The sequence below is a fragment of the Rattus norvegicus genome, chromosome 7 (genome assembly GCF_021556685.1).
Source record: "Rattus norvegicus strain SHRSP/BbbUtx chromosome 7, alternate assembly SHRSP_T2T, whole genome shotgun sequence".
NCBI lineage: Eukaryota > Metazoa > Chordata > Mammalia > Rodentia > Muridae > Rattus > Rattus norvegicus.
This window is the reverse complement of record NC_141540.1, coordinates 10,351,974-10,377,251: the sequence shown is the minus strand read 5'-3', so window position 1 is coordinate 10,377,251 and position 25,278 is coordinate 10,351,974. Positions and strand designations below refer to the sequence as shown.

The 25,278-nt window shown below is 35.3% G+C and overlaps 1 protein-coding gene and 2 pseudogenes across 1 annotated transcript; 2 read left to right on the top strand and 1 right to left on the bottom strand.

Moving 5' to 3' along the window:
• Nucleotides 1-2,856: 2,856 nt before the first annotated feature.
• Or6c69b (olfactory receptor family 6 subfamily C member 69B) lies at nt 2,857-3,795 on the top strand. Its single transcript, NM_001001371.1, is given in 1 exon segment — nt 2,857-3,795. A coding segment is annotated over 1 exon segment (939 nt).
• Nucleotides 3,796-4,676: 881 nt separating this feature from the next.
• Rps8-ps4 (ribosomal protein S8, pseudogene 4) lies at nt 4,677-5,317 on the bottom strand (annotated as a pseudogene).
• A 16,075-nt stretch (nt 5,318-21,392) lies between these two features.
• On the top strand, nt 21,393-22,265 carry Rpl5-ps6 (ribosomal protein L5, pseudogene 6; annotated as a pseudogene).
• Nucleotides 22,266-25,278: the final 3,013 nt, after the last annotated feature.

The window sequence follows — 25,278 nt, the reverse complement described above, 5'->3', positions numbered from 1 at the left end:
CTGTTCAAGTGTGACTTGACATACATTCCTTTAAGGAATATTCTTAAGTGTCAAGTACATATCTGTATTTTAAAAATTTTTGATGAACTTGTTTTGAATTTAAACAGATGAAAATAAGTAATGTTGGTCAAATTAAAATACAGCAATTCCTGCTATGTCTACTGTAATTTGTAATTTTTTAGGCATCATATTTTTATTCAACATTTTGAATCTTACACAAGAGGAAAAGAGGATGAAAGTAGACTATGGACTAACGATAATTTAAAATAAAAGACTTTTGTATGTTAACTTGATATTCACGATTGCTAATATAGTTAGATAAAGTTTCATTCATACATTCAAGTTCTAGTGCAAATTTTATTTTGACATAGTATGCCCAGAAATAGTTGATCAATGAAAGTGTTTAGCTATTGTTGGTGTCATGAGGCTATTTGTTTAAGTCTGGAAACTCTGTAAGTGATATCTTTACAATCATCTGAATATGAAAAGAATGTACTACAGAAATAACATTTCCTTTCTCTTGTTATTGTAGATGCATAAACTCTATTTCTTGTCCCAAAGGACATGATTGAGTCACATTTCTTCTGTTTAGGCATTCCTGGAGTATCTTTTCTTAATCTTACACCCACAATAAAGTCTAGTACATTTTTCTTGAAACATGACTAATATTATTGTAATGTAGGTTTAATTTCTTCTCAAATATCTATTTTATTTTTATATTAGCATAAAATATTTCATTTTTAGTATTAATACATATTTTAGAGATGGTAAGTGATCATCTTGATAGACTTAGAAAGTAAGTATTGTCAGATATTGTCATGATCTATTGAAAAATTAACTTATTTACATGTTTGATCATGAAGACTCCCCAAAAAATTTGTCTCTAGAACTATCATTACTTTTAATTCTCAACTTCAGTATGTTTCCTGTGAGTAAATTAAGAAATTAAATTTCTTCCAGGTAATGGGTAACTTTTATAATTTATAATAAAATAAAATAAAAAATAAAAAGTTGAAACAAGTAGTAATATATTGGGTTTTAATCAAACAAAGAGAAGGAAGTGAGACCAAGAGGTTGTACAAGGAACAGAGACACCATTGTTCCTATACTCAAGAATTCTATAAAAAAATACTGCAGTTAAAGTCATAATATAAATATAAGATGATAACATGGTACATACACATTCAGGCCATAAGCTTGCTACTTGAGTCTCTGTGAGTAACTGTACATATTGATTTAAAGAACCTTCTTCTGCTTTCTCCTTTTCCACTGTTCCTTATACTTTTTATCACTACCTCCTTGAAGTTCCCTTAGCTCTTCCAGGATCATTTTGATGCAGACATCTCATTTAGGTTTCAGTGTTCAAAGGTCTCTCACTCTGTCCATAAAGTCTGGCTCTGAATCTCTGTGTTTGTTCCCATCTGTTGCAGGAGGAAGTTTTTCTGATGATGGCTGGGGAAGGCATTAACCTGTTTCCTTGGCCAGTCACAATTTTGTTTCTTAATATCACTGTCAAAATATCCTACATATTTATCTACTTGTCAATATGACCTCTGCAGGTATGTGCACACTCTTTCCATGAGAAACATCAGACCTGGGACTTTGTACAGGATACTGTAGGACTGCAATACTGATCTATGCCCTCGGTTCTTTAACCTCTTTTTTATTTGAATGGGGGGCCAGAGATTTTACATATTTCTTAAAACTTATGTTGTCCTACTCAGTGATTTTGAAACTCAGATCCTGCTTTTCAGATCACACATATATTAAAATCATTGGTTGTTAAAATATTTAGTCTAAGAAGGAAAATGTTAAAGAACTAGCAACTGGTGGAGAAAATTTCCATATTTGTTTCTCTTACTTAATAATTCAGATTCACTGACATTTTTCTTTAAGCTCATGATTATCTCTAAAAATCTGTATCTCAATATATTTCCATATGGCTTTGTCTTGATATTCTCTGCCTCCAAAATAAAATGAATCCCATAGTTCTATGTTTACATTTTTGGTGTTTTTTCACTCCAATATTAATTTATAACACTTGTTGTGTTATCAATACTTCCACACCAGAAGACAACTACAATGGTATATTTTCCACAGTGGATTTACCAGACTATTTCTAATGACTTGGTATTAGAATGGAGAGTGCTTAGAATATAGGATAATAATGAAAATTAAAGCAGTTGAAATATATTGAAAGTGCAAGGAAATCAATTCCTAGGCTTCATTTAGACTTCTGATATAAGACAACAGTAATGAAAGTATTAATTTGAATGATATTGTTCTACAAAATTGGTTACAGTAATGATAGTATTTTATATTAAGATAAAAAGATGGTATGTGTGTGTATCTGTGTGTGTGTGTGTGTGTGTGTGTGTGTGTGTGCGTGTGTGTGTGAGTGTTTATGTGTGGGGGATCAAAAAGGAAGAGAAGGGAGAGCTGAAAATACATTTCACGTGAATTTGAATTTATATGCAAACTTTTAATATTTTATTCAAACAAAATTAACAAAACAAAATAACATCTCAATTTTAAGGTTTAAGCATGGAAACAAGTATTTCTCAGTTCCTTTAATTTCACCATGTGAATTCATATAAGATATAAACAAATAATATCATAAGTTATCCAAAATTGGTATTGTAAATTAATAACTTTAATAATGCCTAGATACTATGAAACTATACAAACTATTTTTCCAGTATAACCATAGTTAGAGATGTTGCTGTGTCTGAAAATGGGCTTTTGCAATTTTTATGGTTCTTCAACATGACCTATCACTAGTACAGTTCTGTAATAATAACCTCTTCCCCACCACCTCTCTCTTCCATTAGGCTATCTAACAGTCAGAAAATCACAATGAAGAACCACACAAGGGTGACATTTTTCATCATAGCGGGTTTGACTGATGACCCACAGTGGAAAGCTGTGTTATTTATCTTCCTGCTTCTTACCTATCTGCTCAGCATCACTGGCAATCTGACCATCATCACTCTCACCCTCGTGGATGCTCACCTGAAGACACCCATGTATTTTTTCCTTCGGAATTTTTCCTTCTTAGAGATTTCCTACACTACTACATGCATACCCAAATTGCTTGTTATTATGGCAACTGGAAACAAAACTATTTCTTATGGTAATTGTTTGACTCAAGTGTTTTTTGCTTTCCTATTTGGAGCATCAGAATTTTATTTGTTGGCAGCCATGTCCTATGACAGATATGTGGCAATCTGCAAGCCCCTGCATTACATGACCATCATGAACAATAAAGTCTGTGTGCAGCTGATCCTAAGTTGTTGGCTTGCTGGGTTTTTTGTCATCTTTCCACCACTCCTGTTAGGCTTGAATCTTGACTTCTGTGCTTCCAACATTGTTGATCATTTCTATTGTGACACCACTCCACTCCTGCAGCTTTCCTGCACAGACACGCAGTTCCTGGAGACAATGGGATTTGTCTCAGCTCTAGTGACACTCTTACTCACATTGGTAATGGTGATTATATCCTACACCTACATTGCCAGGACGATTCTAAAGATCCCTTCCACCGGCCAGAGGAAGAAGGCTTTCTCTACATGCTCTTCTCACATGATTGTGATATCCCTCTCATATGGCAGTTGCATCTTCATGTATCTTAAACCATCAGTCAAGCAGAGAGTATCTATTTCCAAGGGAATTTCTGTGCTCAATACCTCAGTGGCTCCACTTCTGAATCCTTTTATCTATACCTTGAGGAATCAGCAAGTGAAAAATGCATTCATTAATACAGTGCACAGGATTGCATCTTTCTTAAGGAAATGAGTTTTATATGAAAAAAATGAGGAAATGAGGTTAATATCATATTGGCAGAGTTTTGGAGAGGATTTTCCCATTTTTACTTTTGTTCTTCTTTTCACAAATTATTATTTCAAGCTACATTTTCATTGAAAAATTTTAATGAAAGGAAGAATATTTTCTATTTTCTTAGAGATATTTAAATTACCCATGCTTTTAATAATATAGAGGGAGTTAAATATACATTTTCAATGTCTTTTCTATCTTCTAGGATCCAGGTTATAACTTGCAGCATGATAAAATAATAGAATCACTTCACAGCATGCAGAAAGCAAGCAAAATTCAGTTTTAAGTTCTAGTTAAAATAAAAAAAGGTCTTATATCAAATTACATTTGAACCAAATTATAATGCAAAATTCATTATATTTTCATATATTTATTACCATGAACAAGCAAGGTAAAATAATATTAACTTTGATTTTATCAGTTTTATATATATTTTACTTAAATTATGAAAATATTATTAAAGGTTTTTCCACCACTTTTGATGCTCATGTATAGACAAAGTTCTGTGAAGTTGTCTAACATACAATGGAAAATAATCACTCATTTTCTTGCTTTTAATATTTTTATTTCATTATTATGATTTTACTCATTCACTTTACAACTTGCTCACTGCACCCTCCTAGTCACCTGGTCATCACTCTTATAATCCCTCTCACATCCTTCTTCCTTTTCTCTTCTGAGCAGGTGGGGAAACTCTCAGTATTCCTTTACCCTGGCCCATCACTCATTTTCTTTATGGGTGAAGTTCCTTTTATATTTTACAAGTATATTTTTTATCTTTTTAGCTTTGTTTTTACATACAGGACAGGAACACCTTTATGATGTGAGCAATGAAAGATGGTTTACTTGCCTTTCCAGACTTTGATTTTCAGCAGAAAGTACTCAAACTCCTTGCCTCCAAGCATATGGCATCTGTTCTGCCACTCTGGCCTGTTCTTGAGACAGTACAGATGAGAAGCTTGTCCTGCTTGAACTGCTCCTCTAGAAGTCTGCTGATTTTGGCATTCTTTTTCCTTTTGACGTATTTCTTTTGATTTTTCTTTGATCAGTTTTTGTTTGTTTGATTGACTGATTGTTTCTTTAAAAATCTCTTTCCCCTCAAGAGTCAGTTTTGCTCCCTCTTGTGACCCAGGGGCAGTGCTTAGTGGGACTGTTGGTATAGTGTACTGTCTATAAGCACAATTCAGTTCTTCGCCAGGGTCTTGGTGTAGACAACATCATTATTGGATGCATTGTAGACAACATCAATGATCCTTGTTTTGCAGGTACAACACTCAAAGCCCCAGGAACATTTCCCCACATTCAACTTCAGGGTATGGTACTTCTTATTGCCTCCTCGAACTTGGACTGTGTGTAGGCAGTGAGGGCCAATCTTAGGGTTGGCGGCAGGCCAAATTAGTCCATATTTCTGCTTCTTGTGGTTGGGTTTTCTCTGCCTCAAAAGAGCAGATTTTATCTGTTTAAGATGAAATATATTAAGCATATTTGTGTACCATGAGACAGCAAGTAAGTGACTGTGAGTATATATTTATATATGTGTGTGATGTATGTATGCATGTATGCGTGCATTTATGTGCATTTTTATTTTCCAAAAACTTCCAAATACTCTGTGTTTGATGTAAGATATCCTTTATCCTGTCTGGAAAGTATTTTTGGTGGTTTACTAAATACGAACAATGCTTAGGCAGCCTAGTATGAGAATACATGTATGTAGCTAATGACATTTATGGAAGGCACAGTCTTACAGCAATCCCTTTTTCATCTGACACTTAACAAACATCACTCTCTTCTGCAAGAAACCTTGAGGCTTAGACACCGCAGTTCTGCTATAGATGTATCTACTGGGATTGGGCACCAAAATTCCCAATTTTCATCTGCTATACTTTTCTTTAAATATTTCTGCATATCAAAATTCTGTTCCCTTAAAAATATCAAATATAATGATCTGTAAATGTATTCATAAGTCCGACCAACATGACTAACTAAACCTGACATGAATAAGGAAAATACCACTAGACATGCTAACAATGGGGTGAAAATGTTCATGTTTTCACCACTAAACAAAAAACAGCAGCAACTAAGTAACATTTAGGTATGGAGAAATGATCTTCCATGGGGAAAGTCACAGCAATTTGTTAGCCAATTTCAAATGATCAGTCATGAAAAATATTATATAATATATGTCTTAAGGAATACATGTTTTAATGTATATATGTATATTATATATTTATATATGAATATGTACATGATGTATATGTATATGATGTATATTTAAAGAATTAGAGGCCATAACTTAAAAAGAGCAAGGCAGCTATTTGGAAATGTATGGGGGGAGAAAAGAGAAAGTATAATTGATGTGATTATATTATAGTTTCCAACAAAATTTAAATATAAAAGGATAATGATAACTGTACGTATTTATTAGTTTTATCCATTTTAAATAAAAAAAGAATTATAACACTCACCCCGTTCCCTTGATCCCTCTAAATCCTCCCATTTCTTTTTTGACTTTCAAGTTTAGAGACTGTTTATTTTATTATTATTATTATTATTATTATTATTATTATCGTTATTACATATATATATGAGCATAATTATATAAATACCTGCATTGCTTATCAATTTTATATACTAGACATATCTTTAATGAACCTTAACAGAATGGCACACATATCAATATCCCAGTATGCAGATTTACATCCCATTAGTGAAACAAAGGCATTTTAAGATTTTAATCTTTTTACAAGATTTTTCTGTTATACGTTAAAGGCTTTTGGAGGCTCAAAATTAAATTTCTGTATCCTAATAAGAATCTTTAAACAATGAATAATAAGCTGTATTTTTACATATGTTATATTTTTATCTTTTTAATAAGTATATATAACTTCTCAACATAGTATTTTAACCAATGCTTTAAATCTTTGGATCTTTTTTGAGCTTTAAAATATTTTTAATTTTAGAAAATGGTGAAATGACTTATCATTTTAAAACTGGGAACTTTAATGCAAACCTAACTCTATAGAAAAAGCAGAGATCTATGATTAGTATTTAGAGGGTATTTAGATAAACAGTTAACATGTAAATTCCACTTTACGCTTACCTTGGATTCCTTAGAATGTTTTATATTACATTACAAACTGTCCTAATTTTAATTTTAAGAATCTACTGGCAATTTATGATCATCAGCTTTATTTTTCTGAATTATGTGTAAATCACATGATAATGAGAGTTAAGATTGTAGATAACAATTAACTAATGATAAAAGAGGCCATGACTTTAAAAAGGCAAGGATGGGTATATAGAAGAGTTTGGATGGAGAAAGAGAATGGAGAAGTGATTTTATTATATTATAATATTTAAACAAAAATAAAACATACTTTTAAAAATTCCAAAATCCTATCCAAACTTTTTTGTTGATATCAATAGGTAAGTATCCAAGGAGTGTTGCTGCTCAAAGAGATAGAGAGAGCAAACACTAGATTCAGCTGTTTGGTTGACATCTGAGAGAAAAGGAAAAAACAGGTCATTGTTACTAGAATACACACATATGTCAAGCTTCTACCAAGTAAACAAATGTGGGGGCTTCTGGCAGATTGATATCTTGTCACTTCTGAAACTGATTTCTATGGCCCAGACTGTTTGGGACTTGGTTCATAGTACTAAAGTCTTACTTACGGTGCTGATGTGTTCATCCCATGCCATCAAAAAGAGTCTGCATGAGCTTCCCAAGTCTGGCTTCTGTGGGATCCCTCCTGTGACATAAGGCTGGTGTCAAGAAATGTTCAGGCATTGATAGGACCTGCTCCCTGGCCTGATTTGCACCTCATTCTTGGAATAAGAGTCATGAACTTTTACATATGTTAATAAGAAATCTGAAGTTAACCTGGGCTACTTATGAAGATCACTTCTGTAAATAATATATATATATATATATATATATATGATTAAAAAGTCATATGATTCTTTTTTTATAATTTTGTCATTTCTTTTAAAAATTTATTTAATCTCTTCTTAGAGTCCAGATTTTATCCTCTTCTTGACCCACACTCTGCCTTTTCCACATCCCATAACTCCTTTCCCCAGCCCGTTTCTCCACAAAGATTTTCCCACCCTGCTGACCCTCAACACAGCCTCTTGCGGGTTTAGGTACATCTTCTCTGACAGAGTGCAGACACTGCATCCTCTGCTGTATATGTGTTTGGGGGCCTATCTTTCCAGCATAAATGTTTTATTTGTACATATCTCAATGGAAATGTAGCCTCAGTATTTTTACTATCTTAAACAATAATTTTACAATAGATTAAATTTTTATCACATTTAAGGATGTGTGTGTGTGCATTGTGTGTGTGTGTGTGTGTGTCTGTGTCTGTGTGTGTGTCTGTGTGTGATGCAAATTTCTCTTTTCTTTCGAGACTCAGTTTTGTCATGTGATGTTTTTCTGGAAGCTGTCTTATGAAAGGATGTTTTGCTGAAGCAGTCATATAGTAGGATAATTTTGTTGAAAATAGACATGTGATGTTTTTCTAGAAGCTGCCTAAAGACAGCATGTGTTGTTTTGCTAGAACAGATGCTTGAGAAGAGATTTGATGTTTGGAAAGGGTATACGTTAACCCAAGAGCCAGCAGATAATGTGCTGGCATTGCTTAGCCTTTTCATTCTTCACTGGACTTTATTGGGCTTTGCTGATGCTAGTGTTACCTGATGATCATGTGGCATTGGTTCCCTTTGTCTTCTTCACTGATCATAGCTTATTGTTAACTCTTAAAGAAAATGGAACTTAAAATTTTTCGTGATATACTGGTGGTTTCTGGCTACTTTCAAAGAGTCCTGACAACTGGAAGAAACTTGCAGTTTCTTCTGGATAAACTTCCCCTAAACTATTGGAAATGAACTTAGCAAACTAATCTCTCTTCTCTCCCTCTCTATTTTTGTATATCCTTCCCTGTATGTTCGCATGAAAGTTGGACCTCTCGTATTTCTGACTCATTCTGTCAAATTTTTCTCTGTTTGTCATATCCTCTGTCCTTCATTAGACTTAATTTTTTTTGATAAAGTTGTATACTAAAGACAAATCTGTATTCCAGTCAGAAGGATTTAAGCAAGTGTACAAACAGCAGGGTCACACAGACCTTTGTATGTGATTTCTTGTATGTGATTCTTTTCCAGGGTAGCCATGTGGTTGGATTAAGATTACTCTACATCCTCATTCACTGAGCCAACTAATGGAATGCCAAACAATCTTTTTAAAGTTATCTCCTGCTAACATCAACCCATTTTCATAGTTTGGGTTTTACTGCTGTCAACAGGCACTATGACAAAAGCAATTCTTAGATATTTGGAGTTCTACATCTTCACCTAAGAGCAGCAAGGAGAAGATTGACTTCCAAAGCAGTTAAGATGAGGGTTTTAAAGCCCAGGACAACAGTGACCCACCTACTCCAACAAGGCCACATCTCCAAATATTGTCACTCCTTGGACTATGCATACTCACCACACCTGTGTTTAGTCAGTTAAAAAGTCAATTAAAATATAAAAATCTAAAATCTTCTTTAAAAGTAGCAATTTTATTTTAAATTTTGTTTGGATATATAAGCTTATATATTCATAACTTTTTTGTACATAACTTAATGGAAATTTATGTGCACATATTATTATTAAATATATATATATATATATATACACACATATATATATATAATTTCTTACCATTTTTTCTGTATAACATATACAGAAAGTCATTGGCTTCCCCTGTTCATCCACATACATTTCCTTGCCCCATTCCCCTTCAGTTCTGCCTCTGAAATTATGCTTTCCCTCTTTTCCTACTCTTGCTATCTCCCTTCCCTGGGGTCTGAAATCTCTCTAGGATTAGGTGCATCTTCTCCCATTGAGGCCACACTATGCAGTCCTCTGTTATATATGTGCCAGAGACCTTGGACCAGCTCATGGGCTCTGCCTGATTTGTGGGTCAATCTGTGGGATCTCCTAGGAGTCTAGGTTACTTGAGATTCTTGCTTTTCCTGTTGGTCATCCTCCCCTTCAGGTCCTTCAATTCCTCCATAGGGGTCCCCAACTTCAGTCCCATAAACTAAATAGTTGCTATGTACATCATTAATGAATTAAAAAGAATTGATGAATTTGAAACAGAATAAAGCAGGGGTATCGGGGGAGGATTAGAGGGATTTAACAAGGGAAGTGAAGCTATGCAATTATAATCTAAAAAATAATCTTAAAAAAGCTTGTTTTAAATTATAAAGTTTGAATTTCCCTGGACTTGGGCCAGTATACTATTATTGTTCCAACCCTAAATCTATGTAATAGTTTAAATGTATTGTTAAATTTGTATACCAGGTATCATTTTTTACCCTTTTTTCTGTATAATAAATTAGTGCTTGCACATCTATGTTTGTTGTATATGCACAAGTTTAGAGTCCTGATCTATCACTTTTTATCTTGTTATTTTAGAGAAGTTTTCCTAACTGAACTAAAGCCAGAGAAGTCTTCAGTAAGACACAGAAGCTTTCTGTCTCCATTCCCCTATACGTTGGGATAGTAGCCACATGTGGTGACACACAAAGTTTTAGATAGTTACTGGGAACTTAAACTTATGGTAAGAATACTCAAGAAGAAGGATGACCAAAGTGTAAATGTTATGGTCCTTCTTAGAAGAGGTAACAAACATATTCATAAGAGGAGATATTGAGACAAAGTTTGGAGCAGAGACTGAAGGAATGGCCATTTAGAGCCTAGCCCAACTGGGGATCCAGCCCATGTACATATAGCCACCAAACACAGACAATATTGCTGATATCAAGAAGTGCATGCTGACAGGAGCCTGATATCGCTATTTTCTGAGAAACTCTGCCAGAGCATGACAAATACAGAGGAGGATGTTCGCAGCCAACCAATGATTTGAGAATGGGCTCCCCAATGGAGGAGTTAGAAAAAGTATTATAGATGTTGAAAGAATTTGCAACCCCATAAGAACGACAATACTTACCAAACAGAGCTCTCAGGAACTAAAACACCATCCAAAAAGTACACATGGACAGACTTATGGCTACAGCAGCATATGTGGCGGAGGATGGACTTATTGGGTACCAATGGGAGGAGAAGCCATTGATTCTGCCAAGGTTTGATGACCCCGTGAAGCAAAATATCAGGGCGGGGATGCATTAAGGGATGGGTTGTTGGGGAGGGCAAACACCGTCATAGAAGAAGGGGGATGGGTGATGGGATAGGGAGATTATGGATATCATGAAAGGGGATAACATTTGAAATGTAAATAAAAAAATACCCAATTAAAAATTATTACAAGTATTGTACATCAAGAACTCTTACTTAAAGAACTATTTCCCTAGTCTCTCTTAGCAATTATTTATGATTAGATATTATTAAATATCTTCTATGTGCGTGAATTTTATTCACTAATCATCAATTTGACCACTTGCTGTATTATAGTTCTTCAATAATTCATTTTAAGCTATATCTTATATCAGAGGTCTCCTTGTAACATTTCTCCATAATTTCTAGATTCTTCCATGACTATATACAATTTCTCTATATTATCAAAATCAAAAAATATTTATAATTATACTAATTTTCCTAATAGAATAACTAATAAAAGTGAATAAAAAGGGCTAAAGCAGTAATAAATATCTTATAGACACTATAACAATTAATAACTGAATAAAGTTTGCCTTTAGGTGTCCACAGATCACTGATGAAATTATCCCAAACTTAAGGCTGGCAAGAGTACACAGTAGAGAGCTCTGGTCTTACAATATGCTTTGGTGTAATCTGAATGAAAATATGAATTATGAAATATATTCAAATATTCATACCAAAGTCACATTTTGTGCAGTTTCAGTTGACTCAATAATACAGAATAGTACACCTTTTGCAAAAAAGTATAGGAGAAATATCTCTATTGGATATTTGGATGCCGTTGTCTTAGAGGTAAAGTCACACACTGGAACACAAATATAAACCCTCAAAGTAATTATTGCTCAGACGGGATTAATTTGGCATCAATTCCAAAATAATGATTGTCATAGAATATCATATTATTACATGCTTGCTACAGGCTAACATAAAGATGTCCTTGCTTGATGGGTTGTCCTATATTTTGTGATATAACTTCTTATTGAACTTGAAGCTCCTTGTTTTTGCTTGGCTGGTACACCAGTGCATAAGATTAATGTATCAGCATCCCTTGGTTACAGACACATGGTATTCAGCTCTTACATAGATTTGGGGGATGCAAATTAATGTTCTTGTGCTTGCATGGTTAGGACACTAACCTAGTAATATAGTACTCACTGGAGCACTCCCTAGTCACCAAAAATGTTTTAATGTAGGGTATTACATCACTATACTTGTAAATGTGAATGATTATGAAATGCTAGAGTATAATTGTCCTTGATGGTCTGGTAATCACTATATAACCTAGAATTGACTGATAGCTGTGACATTATTCCTGCCTCAGCTTCTTTTGTTTTTTGTTTGTTTGTTTTTTGTATTTTTGATTTTGCTTATTCTTTTTTCTCATTTTTATTGGTTATTATATTTATTTGCATTTCAAATGTTATGCCCCTTACCAGTTTCCCCTCTACAAGACCCCTCTACTCTTCACCACCTCTCTCACTTTGGTGGGATCTTATTTCTTCTTGTGATCTGTGAGTTGTATTGTGGGTAGTCCAAACTTATTTTTGGGTAAAATCCAATCATCAGTGAGTACATAAAATTTCTGTACTTACATGACTGGGTTACCACATTCAGGATGATTTTTTCAAATTCTATGCTTTGGCCTGCGAATTTCATGAAATTATTGTTTTAATAGCTGACAAGTACTCTGTAGTGTAAATATGCTGCAATTCTTGTACCCATTCCACTGTTGGGGAACATCTAGGTTGTTGCAAGATTCTGACTATTATAAATAAGGTTATGAACATAGTGGAGCATGTGTCTGTGTTATATGTTGGATTATCTTTTGGGTATATGCCCAGGATTAATATAGCTGGGTCCTCAGGTAGAATTATTTCAAATTTTCTGAAGAACTGCAAGACTGATTACCAGAGTGGTTAAGCCAGTTTACAATCCGATCACCAATGAAGGAGTGTTACTCTTTCTTCACATCCTTGCCAGCATCTTCTGTCCCCTGAGGTTTGGTCTTAGCCTTTCTGACTATTGTGAGGTGAAATCTCATGGTTCTTTAATTTGCATTTCTCTGCTGTCTAAGGATGTTATACATTTCTTAAAGTGCTATTCAGCCATTTGAGATTCCTATCTTTAGCTCCGTACACAAGTTTTAAAAAGGTCATGTGGTACTCCGGAATCTAACTTCTCAGACTGATTCTCCTTTGAGTAGAGGAACACTACTGATTTGTTTGAGTTTATTTTATACCCAGCCACTTTGCTGAAGTTGTTTATCAGGTTTAGTAGTTCTCTGGTGGAACTTTTGAGGTCACTTAACTATATTATCTCCTCATCTGCAAATAGTGATATTTTGACTTCTTCCTTTCCAATTTGTACCCCTTTGACCTCCTTTTGTTGTCTGATTGTTCTGTCTAGTTCTTCAAGAATTATACTGAATAAGTAGGGAGAGAGTGGGCAGCCTTGTCTAATCCCTGAATTTAGTGGGATTGCTTCAGGTTTTTCTCCATTTAGTGTAATGTTAGCTACTGGTTTGCTTTATATGACTTTTACTGTGTTTAGGAATGGGCCTTGAATTCGTGTTCTTTCCAGGACTTTTATCATGAAGTGTTGTAAAAATATAAAAAAACATAACAGTACAGAACCTCAGTGCCCCAAGATATCTGCTAGATTTTTTAATTCCCAGTACACAAAGTTTCTCACCACTTTGCTCCATCCCATATCACAATGTTGAAGGCCTCTCTCTGAGCCTTGCAGCAATCTCTCTACATATCTAGTTCCCAAGGCAGGTTTCCATGCCAAAAACACACGTCTCAATTCCATAGTGGCCCAGTGTATCCAGCCACTGCACACTTACTTACACTCAAAGTGTCACATAAAAGAACACACAACACAATAACCTTTGACCTAATTGATAGGATATAATTGGCACCTAAAGATACAAAACCCATCTCTTAAGAACATTAATAACAACCTGTAAATCTGTAATAAAGAGTGGAATATTAACATCAGCTTCCATTTTCTCTTCACCATGACTACCTTCTCTGTCCCTCCTGTCTCTTCTCTTTCTGTCTCAGTCTCCTCTCCTTCCTTCAAACTTCTCTCCCACCCATCCTACGTTCTAGTCCAATGACAGGCCCCCTTCTTTCCTGTATCTGCCCTCACCTGTGTTTTACAAATTAAATGGGGAGAAGCTTCTGGTGTAGTCATCTGAGTTCTAGGCAGCTGTCCTTGGGGCAGTGGAATTAGCATCAAAATACAGATAACTCCAGGGCAAACCACGAAATGAAAGGGGGGTTGAAATTTGTCAAATGCTTTCGCAACATCTAATGAAATGATCATATGTTTTTTTTATCTTTGTGTTTATTTGTATAGTGGATAATGTTGATGATTTTCCATATATTGAACCATCCCTGAATATCTGGAATGAAGCCTACTTGCTCAGCTGGATGATTGTTTTGATTTGCTTTTGGATTCAGTTTGCAAGAATTTTAATGAGTATTTTTGGGTCGGTATTCATAAGGGAAATTGGTCTGAAATTCTCTTTTGTTGGGTCTTTGTGTGGTCTAGGAATAAGAGTAATTAGAAGGAATTTGGTAGAGCTCTGTCTGTTTCAATTTTGTAAAATAGTTTGAAAAGTATTGGTATGAGGACTTCTAGAAAGGTCTGATAGAATTATGTACTAAACCTGTCTGGTTCTGAGCTCTTTTTTTTTTTTGGGGGGGAGACTTTTAATGACTGCTTCTATTTCTTTAGGATTTATGGGGTTGATTAAATGGTTTATCTGTCCCTGATTTAACTTTGGTATCTGGTGTGTGTCTAGAAAACTGTACATTTCCTCCACATTTTCCAGTTTTATTGAATATAGACTTTTGTAGAAGAATTTTATGATTTTTTTTAATTTCCTCAGATTTTGTTGCTGTGTCTCCCTTTTCATTTCTGATTTTGTTAATTTTGACACATTCTCTGTGCCCTCTGGTTAGTCTGGCTAAGAGATTAACTATTTTGTTTATTTTCTCAAAGAACCAGCTTTTGGTTCTGTTGATTCTTTGTATAGTCCTTTTGTTTCTATGTGGTTGATTTCAGCACTGAGTTTGATTATTTCCTGCCTTCTACTCCTCTTGGGTATATTTGCTACTTTTTATTCTAAAGCTTTTAGTTGTGCTGTCAAGCTGCTGATGTACGCTGTCATCTATTTCTTTCTGCCAGCTCTCAGACCTATGAGTTTTCCTCTTAGCACAGCTTCATTGTGTCCCATAGGTTGGGGTATGTTGTACCTTCATTTTCATTAAATTCAAGACATCTTGAATATCTGTTTATTTCTTCCTTTACGAAGTTACCATTGAGTAGAGCATTGTTACACTTCCATGTGTATGTGGACGTTCTTTTCTTATTGTTCTTTTTGAAGACAAGCCTTAGCACATGGTGATCTGATAGGATGCATGGGATTATTTCTATCTTTCTTTATCTGTTGAGGCCTGTTTTGTGCCTGATTGTATGGTCAATTTTGGAAAAAGTACCATGAGGTGATAAGAAGAAGGTATATCCTATTGTTTTAAGATGGAATGGTTTATAAATATCTGTTAAGTTCATTTGGTTCAAAACTATTGCTATTCTCTCTATGTTTTTGTTTAATTTCTGTTTCCATAATCTTTCCTTTGATTATAGTGGGGTATTGAAGTCTCCTACTATTATTGTGTGAGGTGCAGTGTGTGCTTTGAGCTTTAGTAAGGTTTTTTTTTTTGTTTTGTTTTTTTTTTTTATGTATGTATGTATGTATGTATGTGCCCTTGTATTTAGAGCATAGATATTTAGGATTTAGAGTTCATCTTGGTGGATTTTTCCGTTAATGAATCTGAATATGTCTCCTTCCTTTCTTTTTTGATGACTTTTGGTTGAAAGTCGATTTTAATCAATATTAGAATGGCTACGCCAGCTTGTTTCTTCAGACCATTTGATACTAAAATGGTTTTCCAGCCTTTTCCTCTGAAGTAGAGTCTGTCTTTGTCTCTGAGGTGTGTTTCCTGTAGGCAGCAAAATGCTAGGTCCTCTTTATATGTCCATTCTGTTAATCTGTGTCTTTTTATTTGTGAATTGAGTTTATTAATATTGAGAGATATTAAGGAATAGTGATTGCTGCTTCCTCTTATTTTCATAATTAGAAGTGGGATTATGTTTTTGTGCTTCTCTTCTTTTGGTTTTCTTGCAAGGAGATTATTTTCTTGCTTTTTCTAGGGTGTAGTTTACCTCCTTGTGTTGGGCTTTGCCATTTATTATCCTTTGTAGGGCTGGATTTGGAGAAAGATACTGTGTAAATTTGGTTTTGTCATGGAATATCTTGGTTTCTCCCTCAATTATAATTGTTAGTTTTGATGGATATAATAGCCTGGATTGATATTTGTTCCCTTAGGGTCTGTGTGATATCTGTCCAGAATCTTCTGGATTTCATAGTCTCTGGTGAGAAATCTTGTTTAATTTAGGTCTGCCTCCATATATTATTTGACATTTTCCCCTTACTGCTTTTAATATTCTTTCTTTGTTTTGTGCATTTGGTGTTTTGACTATTATTTGATGGGAGAAATTTCTTTTCTGGTTCAATCTATTTGGATTTCTGTAGGCTTCTAGTATGTTTATGGACATCTCTTTCTTTAGGTTAGGGCAGTTTCTTCTATGATTTTGTTTAAGATATTTACTAGCCTTTTAAAGTGGGAGTCTTCACTCTCTTCTATAGCTATTTTTCTTCGGTTTGATCTTCTCATTGTGTCGTGCATTTCCTGGATGTTTTGGGCTAGGAGCTTTTTCTGTTTTACATTATCTTTGACAGTTTTGTCTACGTTTTCTAAGGTATCTTCTGCTCCTGAGACTCTCTCTTCTACCTCTTGTATTCTGTTCTTGATTCTCACATTTATGTCTCCTGATCTCTTCCCTAGGTTTTCTATCTCCAGGGTTGTCTCCCTTTGGGCTTTCTTTATTATTTCTATTTCCATTTTTACTCCTGGATTGTTTTGTTCATTTCCTTCTCCTGTTTACTTGTTTTTTTTTCCAGTTGTTCTTTAAGGGATTTTTGTGTTTCCTCTTTAAAGGCTTCTACTTGCTTACTTGTGTTGTTCTGTATTTCCTTAAGGGAGTCATTTATGACCTTCTTAAAGTCCTCCATCATCATGATAAAATGATTTTAAATCTAGATCTTGCTTACCCTGTGTATTTTAATATCCAATGTTTGGTTTGGTAGAAAACCTGTCTCCGATGATGCCAAGTACTCTTATTTTCTTTTGTTTTGATTCCTGCACCTGTTTTCCTCATTTCTTTCAGCCAGTTATAGGAACAGAGTGTTCTGCCCTCAGGTGTGTAGTCACTCCTGGCAGCTGACTTTCAGTTCTCTATGAGGGCAGCAACTGGAACCAAACTTATGGGATACAATAACAAATAGTGATAAATGAAAAATGCATGGCCCTCAGTGCATCCACAAAGAAACCGGAGAGAGTGTACAGTAGCAGCCTGACAACATACCTCAAAGCTCTAGAACATATAGATGCAAGGACACAGAGAGGAGCAAACAGCAGGAAATAGTGAAACTCAGAGCTCAAATCAACCAAGTAGAAACAAACCAACTTAACTACAGAAAGAATCAAGAAACCAGGAGCTGGTTCTTTGAAAAAATCAACAAGATAAATAAACACTTAGACAGCCTAATCAGAGGGCCCAGAGATAGTATGCAAATTAACAAAATCAGAAATGAAAATGGAGATACAACAACAAAAACCAAATAAATTTAAAAAAATTATCAGATCCTACTACAAAAACCAATACTCAACAAAACTGGAAATCCAGATAAAATGAATCATTGTCTAGACAGATACCAAGTACCAAAATTAAATCAGGATCTGCTAAACCATCTAAACTGTCCCATAACCCCTAAGGAAATAGAAGAAGTCATTAAAAGTCTCACAACCAAATAATTCCCAGGACCAGATGGTTTTAGTGCAGACTTCTATCAGATATTCAAAGAAGGCCTAATACCAACACTTCTCAGTGTATTACATAAAATAGAAACACTACCTAATACATTCTATGCAGCTACAGTTACACTAATGCCCAAACCACACAAAGACCCAACAAAGAAAGAGAACTTCAGAACAATTTTACTCATCAACATTGATGCAAAAATATTCAATAAAATTTTTGCAAACTAAAACCAAGGACACATCATAATGATCATTCACCATGATAAAGTAGGGTGCATCCCAGAGGCACAGGGATTGTTCAATATATGGGAACCCATCAACATAATCCACTGCCTCAGGTTCATAGTTATAGCTGTTACTGGTAAGATAAAGTCTCACTGTGTAGATAACATGAATTGAATTTGCCATCTTCCTAACTCAGCTCCCTCCAACATCACAGCATCCAGCTACTGAATTATTTTAACTCACTGATAAATAAGATGTTTTGAAAATTGTTTTGCATGTTTTTAATTTTTTTCTTTCTTTTCATTTGGAGCACCTTCCATTTAGATTTCCTATAAATAGACTATTTGGCTGTTTAAATAACGAGGAAATGGTATTAGCTAATTTACAGGAGAAGATTTCAACTACCACTATTTTAATGAAAATGTAAGATTAAATTGGTTGGACATGTGTGTATTATCTCAGATCTCTGATATTTTAAAAAGTGACTTAATAGGAAATGTTGTCTAACGCAAAATCTAAGATGTTCAGAGATGTGGTTGAAAATAAATGTCACTTTATTTTTAAAAATTCACATTTTAGTAATCTGCTTTTAATTAATATGAAAGATTAATTGATGTTAATTTTCTTTTCCAGAAGAATAAGTATTATTTCAAGGCACATAATTGCCTTTAATTATAATTCTTGCTATAGTCACGAAGAGTGGATTGAACATGTTCTCTTAATGGTAAGTTAAATGGTATTATTTTTTGTAAAAACAAAGCACCTAGGAATAAATTAATATATCATAACATACATAAGAAAATATAAAATAAAAAGACAACATAAAGCTCAGAATTGAGATGATTAGAGATACTAAGGTGAGGTAAAAGGAGGCAGTGTTAAGTGAATGTGATGAACATATATTGCATATTTTCATGAAATTATCAGTGAATTAAGGCATATTTTTTTTAATTAACTTGAGTATTTCTTATATACATTTCGAGTGTTATTCCCTTTCCCGGTTTCCGGGCAAACATCCCCCTCCCCCCTCCCCTTCCTTATGGGTGTTCCCCTCCCAACCCTCCCCCCATTGCCGCCCTCCCCCCATAGTCTAGTTCACTGGGGGTTCAGTCTTAGCAGGACCCAGGGCTTCCCCTTCCACTGGTGCTCTTACTAGGATATTCATTGCTACCTATGAGGTCAGAGTCCAGGGTCAGTCCATGCATAGTCTTTAGGTAGTGGCTTAGTCCCTGGAAGCTCTGGTTGCTTGACATTGTTGTACGTATGGGGTCTCGAGCCCCTTCAAGCTCTTCCAGTTCTTTCTCTGATTCCTTCAACGGGGGTCCTATTCTCAGTTCAGTGGTTTGCTGCTGGCATTCGCCCCTGTATTTGCTGTATTCTGGCTGTGTCTCTCAGGAGCGATCTACATCCAGCTCCTGTCGGTCTGCACTTCTTTGCTTCATCCATCTTGTCTAATTGGGTGGCTGTATATGTATGGGCCACATGTGGGGCAGGCTCTGAATGGGTGTTCCTTCAGTCTCTGTTTTAATCTTTGCCTCTCCCTTCCCTGCCAAGGGAATTCTTTTTCCTCATTTAAAGAAGGAGTGAAGCATTCACATTTTGATCATCCGTCTTGAGTTTCGTTTGTTCTAGGGATCTAGGGTAATTCAAGCATTTGGGCTAATAGCCACTTATCAATGAGTGCATACCATGTATGTCTTTCTGTGATTGCGTTAGCTCACTCAGGATGATATTTTCCAGTTCCAACCATTTGCCTACAAATTTCATAAACTCGTTGTTTTTGATAGCTGAGTAATATTCCATTGTGTAGATGTACCACATTTTCTGTATCCATTCCTCTGTTGAAGGGCATCTGGGTTCTTTCCAGTTTCTGGCTATTATAAATAAGGCTGCAATGAACATAGTGGAGCACGTGTCTCTTTTATATGTTGAGGCATCTTTTGGGTATATGCCCAAGAGAGGTATAGCTGGATCCTCAGGCAGTTCAATGTCCAATTACCTGAGGAACCTCCAGACTGATTTCCAGAATGGTTGTACCAGTCTGCAATCCCACCAACAATGGAGGAGTGTTCCTCTTTCTCCACATCCTCGCCAGCATCTGCTGTCACCTGAGTTTTTGATCTTAGCCATTCTCACTGGTGTGAGGTGAAATCTCAGGGTTGTTTTGATTTGCATTTCCCTTATGACTAAAGGTGTTGAACATTTCTTTAGGTGTTTCTCACCCATTCGGCATTCCTCACCTGTGAATTCTTTGTTTAGCTCTGAACCCCATTTTTTAATAGGGTTATTTGTTTCCCTGCAGTCTAACTTCTTGAGTTCTTTGCATATTTTGGATATAAGGCCTCTATCTGTTGTAGGATTGGTAAAGATCTTTTCCCAATCTGTTGGTTGCCGTTTTGTCCTAACCACTGTGTCCTTTGCCTTACAGAAGCTTTGCAGTTTTATGAGATCCCATTTGTCGATTCTTGATCTTAGAGCGTAAGCCATTGGTGTTTTGTTCAGGAAATTTTTTCCAGTAAGGCATATTATTTTAAACATTTAAGAATAATTATACAAACAATGAAACAAACTACTTCAGGATTTAAAGAATAATTATATAAACAATGAAACATACTCAAAATGACCCAGTTATGAATCTACGATTTGATATTTTTATCTTATAAAACACTAATAATTCGTCACTTACATTACACATCATAAAATAAAATTTATGATGTATAATTCATGTAATTGCTCTTGAATCTAGTATTTGAACCAGACATCATACTGGAGAATTTTGGAATAAATTGTAGCCCTCCTGTTGGCTAATTAGTGAAAAGCTAGGCATATCAGATGTATTTAAACATGAAAATTTAGACGTTACTGTTTCCAAAAGCATCAGATATACAGGTTTTAATATATTAATAAAACAGAAAATATTATTTTAGAAATATTGCTTGTGATCAGTGAATTTTTGAGGAAGCAGAGCATCGATAATTTGTAATTATTATTCTATTATCAAATTCAGTTTTTTTTAAATAAATAACTTCTTCTTAGGTTTGAAAGTATTGGAATGCCCTCATTTAATTACAGAATTATTTAATTACAATAAATTATTTTGCTGAGGAATAAGATGGATATATTAGCACAAGGAAAAGTACTGCCTTTTCTTCCTAGAGTGGCTGAATTTGCAAGTCTGCATGGAGACACAGTTGCAGGTCTCTGTTCTGTAGGATGGGGTTCATGGAAGTTGTCAAGAATAATGCCTACTTTAAAAGATAGCAAGTGAGATTTAGCAGGTGGCAAGAGGGTAAAACTCACTACTATGCACAGAAACTATTAATGATCCAGGAGAAAAGTAAGTACAACAGACCCAAATATAGGCTGATAGTTCATGTAACTAAAAGACATATCATCTGCCAGATTGCATATGCCCATCTAGAAGGGGATTTGATAGTCTGTTCAGAGCATATGCACATGAACTTCCAAAATTCAGTGTGAAAGTTGGCCTGACAAATTATGCTGCAGACTGTTGCCCTGGCCTGCTGCTGGCCTGCAGGTTTCTGAATAGATTTGGCATAGACAGGTTCTATGAAGGCCAAGTAGCGGTGAATCGAGATGAATAAAATGTGGAAAGTATTGAACGTCAGTCTGGTGCCTTCACTTGCTATTTGGATGCAGGTCTTTCTGGAACTGCAACTGGCAATGAAGTTTTCAGGTCCGTGAAGGAAACTGTGGATGGAGGCTTGTCTATCTCTCATAGTAGCAAACAATTCCCTGGTTATGACTCTGAAAGTAAAGACTTCAATGCAGAGGTGCATTGGAAGCACATCATGGGTAAGAATGTGACAGACTACATGTGCTATCTAATAGAGGAAGATGAAGATGAGTGTAAAAACAGTTCTTTCAGTACATCAAGAACAATATAACTCCAGACACGATGGAGGAGATGTATAAGAAAGCTCATGCTATTATCCAAAAGAATCCAGTCTATAAAAGAAGCCCAAGAGAAAAGTGAAGAAGAGGTGGAATCGTCTGAAAACATGTCTTGCCCAGAAGGAAGAGGCAAACTTCCTCACAGCTCAGGAATGGGCTGCTGAAAGCTAAAGCAATTTTCTATGAAGATTTTTTTTTTATGAAAAAAGAAAAGCACCAAATAAAGACAAGATCAAAGAATTAGGTAATGATTAAATCTTTCTTCAAGAAGTACATGCTGACAGGAGCCTGATACCGCTGTATCTGCCAGAGTATGACAAATACAGAGGGGGATGCTTACAGCCAACCATTGAACTGAAACAGGATCCCCAGTGGAGTAGATAGACAAAGGACTGAAGGAGCTGAACAGGTTTGCAACTCCATAAGAATAACAATACCAACTAGAGCTCCTATGTACTAAACCACACTCCAAAGAGTACACAGCAACTGACCCAGGTCTCCAGCTCCATATGTAGAAGAGGATGGCCTTGTTGAGCACCAATGGTAGGAGACTGTCTTGGGCCTGCCAAGGTTCGAGGCCCAGTGTAGTAGAATGTCAGAGCAGGGAGGCGAGAAAGGGTAGGTGGTTGGGTAGGGGAATACCCTCATAGAAGAAGGGGAAGGAGGGATGGGATAGTAGGTTTATGGACAAGAAACCAGGAAAGGGGATAACATTTGAAATGTAAATTTAAAGAAATCCAATAAAAAGTACCAAATAAAGAAAAGATCAAGGAATGATGTAATGAATTAAATCTTTCCTAAAAGTCTATTTTTGACATAGCTTCCCTATAATTTCTACACAAAACAAGTTTCCTGGTCTCTAGATCTTGCAGTGTTTTTGTTCCTGTTCTGGAAAATTCCTAAAGCCTTACCTGTAAGGTTTTTTTTTTTTTTTTTTTTTTTTTTAATGTTTCCACCCACCAGGGGCCAAACACTGAGAGGTGAGTTGTACTCAATTGTGACCACTTGTGGTTTTCTGTGATAGTCTCAATCCACTGAAAATAAAAGTTTCTTTGGTGATGGGTGAAAGCTATCTTTATCTGTAGGTATAAGGATAACATTTGCATGCACTTAGTAATCATGAAAGTCTAATAAAGTGGCCATAATTGATTCTCCTCTAAAGATCCATCACCTTACTATTTCTGGGTAATTGAACAGAAAGATAGAAACAGTGTAATTACATTTTAATTTAAAAATTTAAAACATGAGGGATATTTTCTGTGTTCATCAATGCAATAATAAATTCCGTAAAAGGGAAAAGGAAAGATTTGTAATATAACTAAATATTTAAGTTTCAAAAAGTCAAAGTAGATTGGTTGTATTGTATGTTTTTAATTGGTTGATTTTAACCCCAAGTTTGACAATTTTCTTCTGTCTATTCCTCTTGGCTGTGGCTGTTGCCTTTGTTCTAGAGCTTTCAGGTAAGTGGTTAAGTTGCTAGTATAGGATCTCTGTAATTTCATTATGAAGGCACTTAAGACTGTGAATATTCCTCTTAAAACTGCTTTCACAGTGTCTCATAAGTTTGGAAATGCTTGCCTTCATTTTCATTGAATTCTAGAATGTCTTTAATTTCTTTCTTCAGTTTTTTCTGACCAAGTTATACTTGAATAGAGATTTGTTGAGTTTCTATGAGTATGTGGACTTTCTGTTGATTTTGTGTTATTGGATTCCAGCCTTACTTCATAGTGATATGAGTGTAAGCATGGGATTATTTCAATCTTCTTGTGTCTGCTGAGGCTTGTTTTGGTCCAATTATATAGTCAATTTCAGAGACAGTTCCATGTGGTTTTAAGAAGTTATTTGGGGGGGGTGAAAAGTTCTGCAGATATTATTAAATACATTTGTTTCATAACTTCTATTTGATTCAATGTATATCTGTTTAGTTTGTTTCAGTGACCTTTTCATTTGTGAGAAAAGCCAAACCATAGAGTTGAAAAGAGATAGCATCTTCAAGAAATGGTGCTTGCCTAACTGGCAGTTTGCATGTAGAAGAGTGAAAGTAGATCCATATATATCAACTTGCACAAAGCTAAAGTCCAAGTGGATTAAGAACTTCAGCCTATAACCAGATACCCTGCATCTAATATGAGAAAAAAAATGAGAAAGAGCCTTGAATGCATTGGTATGGGGAAAAATTCCTGAAAAGGACACCAATGGCTCAGGCTTGATGATCAACAATTGAAAATGAGGTCTCATGAAACTGAAAAGCTTCTATAAAAAGGACACAGTCGATACAACAAAATGGCAACCTACAGTTAGGTAAAAGATCTTCATCAGCCCTACATTGGATAGACAGCTAATATTCAAAATGTGTAAAGAACGCAAGAACTTAAGCCAATTAAACATGGGGCACAGAGCTAAACAGAGAAATCTCAACAGAGGTATCTTGAATAACTGAGAAGTATTTTTCAAAATGTCCAGCATCCTTCTTAGTCATCAAAGAAATGCAAGTCAAAAAGACCAGGTAATTCTGCCTTATACTCATTACAATGGCTAAAATCAAACTCAAGTGACAGCACATGCTGATGAGGATGAGGAGAAAAGGGGAATACTTCTCCATTGCTGGTGTGATTGCAAACAGGTATAACCACTCTGGTGATCAATCTCATGGTTACTCAGAAATTTGAAAATATTATTAGCTGAGAACCCAGCTATACCACTCCTGGACATATACTCAAAAGATGCTCCACCATACCATATAAGGACATATGCTCCACTATATTCAAAGCAGTCTGATTCATAATAGCCAGACAATGGATGCAAACCAGATGACCCTCAATCAAAGTATGGATACAGAAAATGTGGTTTGCTAACACATGGTTATATTATTCGGCTATTAAAAACAAGGACACCATAAAGTTTTCAGGCACATGGATGGAACTAGAAAATATACTGAGTGAGATAACCCAGACTCAAAAGTACATGCATAGTATGTACTCAGTGATTAGTGGATATCCAAAAAGTACAGAATATCCAGGATACAACTTACAGACCCTAAGAAGTTCAAAATAAGGAAGGCCCATGTGAGGATACTTCAATCCCACTGAGAAGCAGGAACAAAATAATGACAAGAGACTGAGAGTGGAAGGGAGAAGGGAAGAGGTGCATGATCAGGCATGCGAGAAAACATCAGAAAAGCACA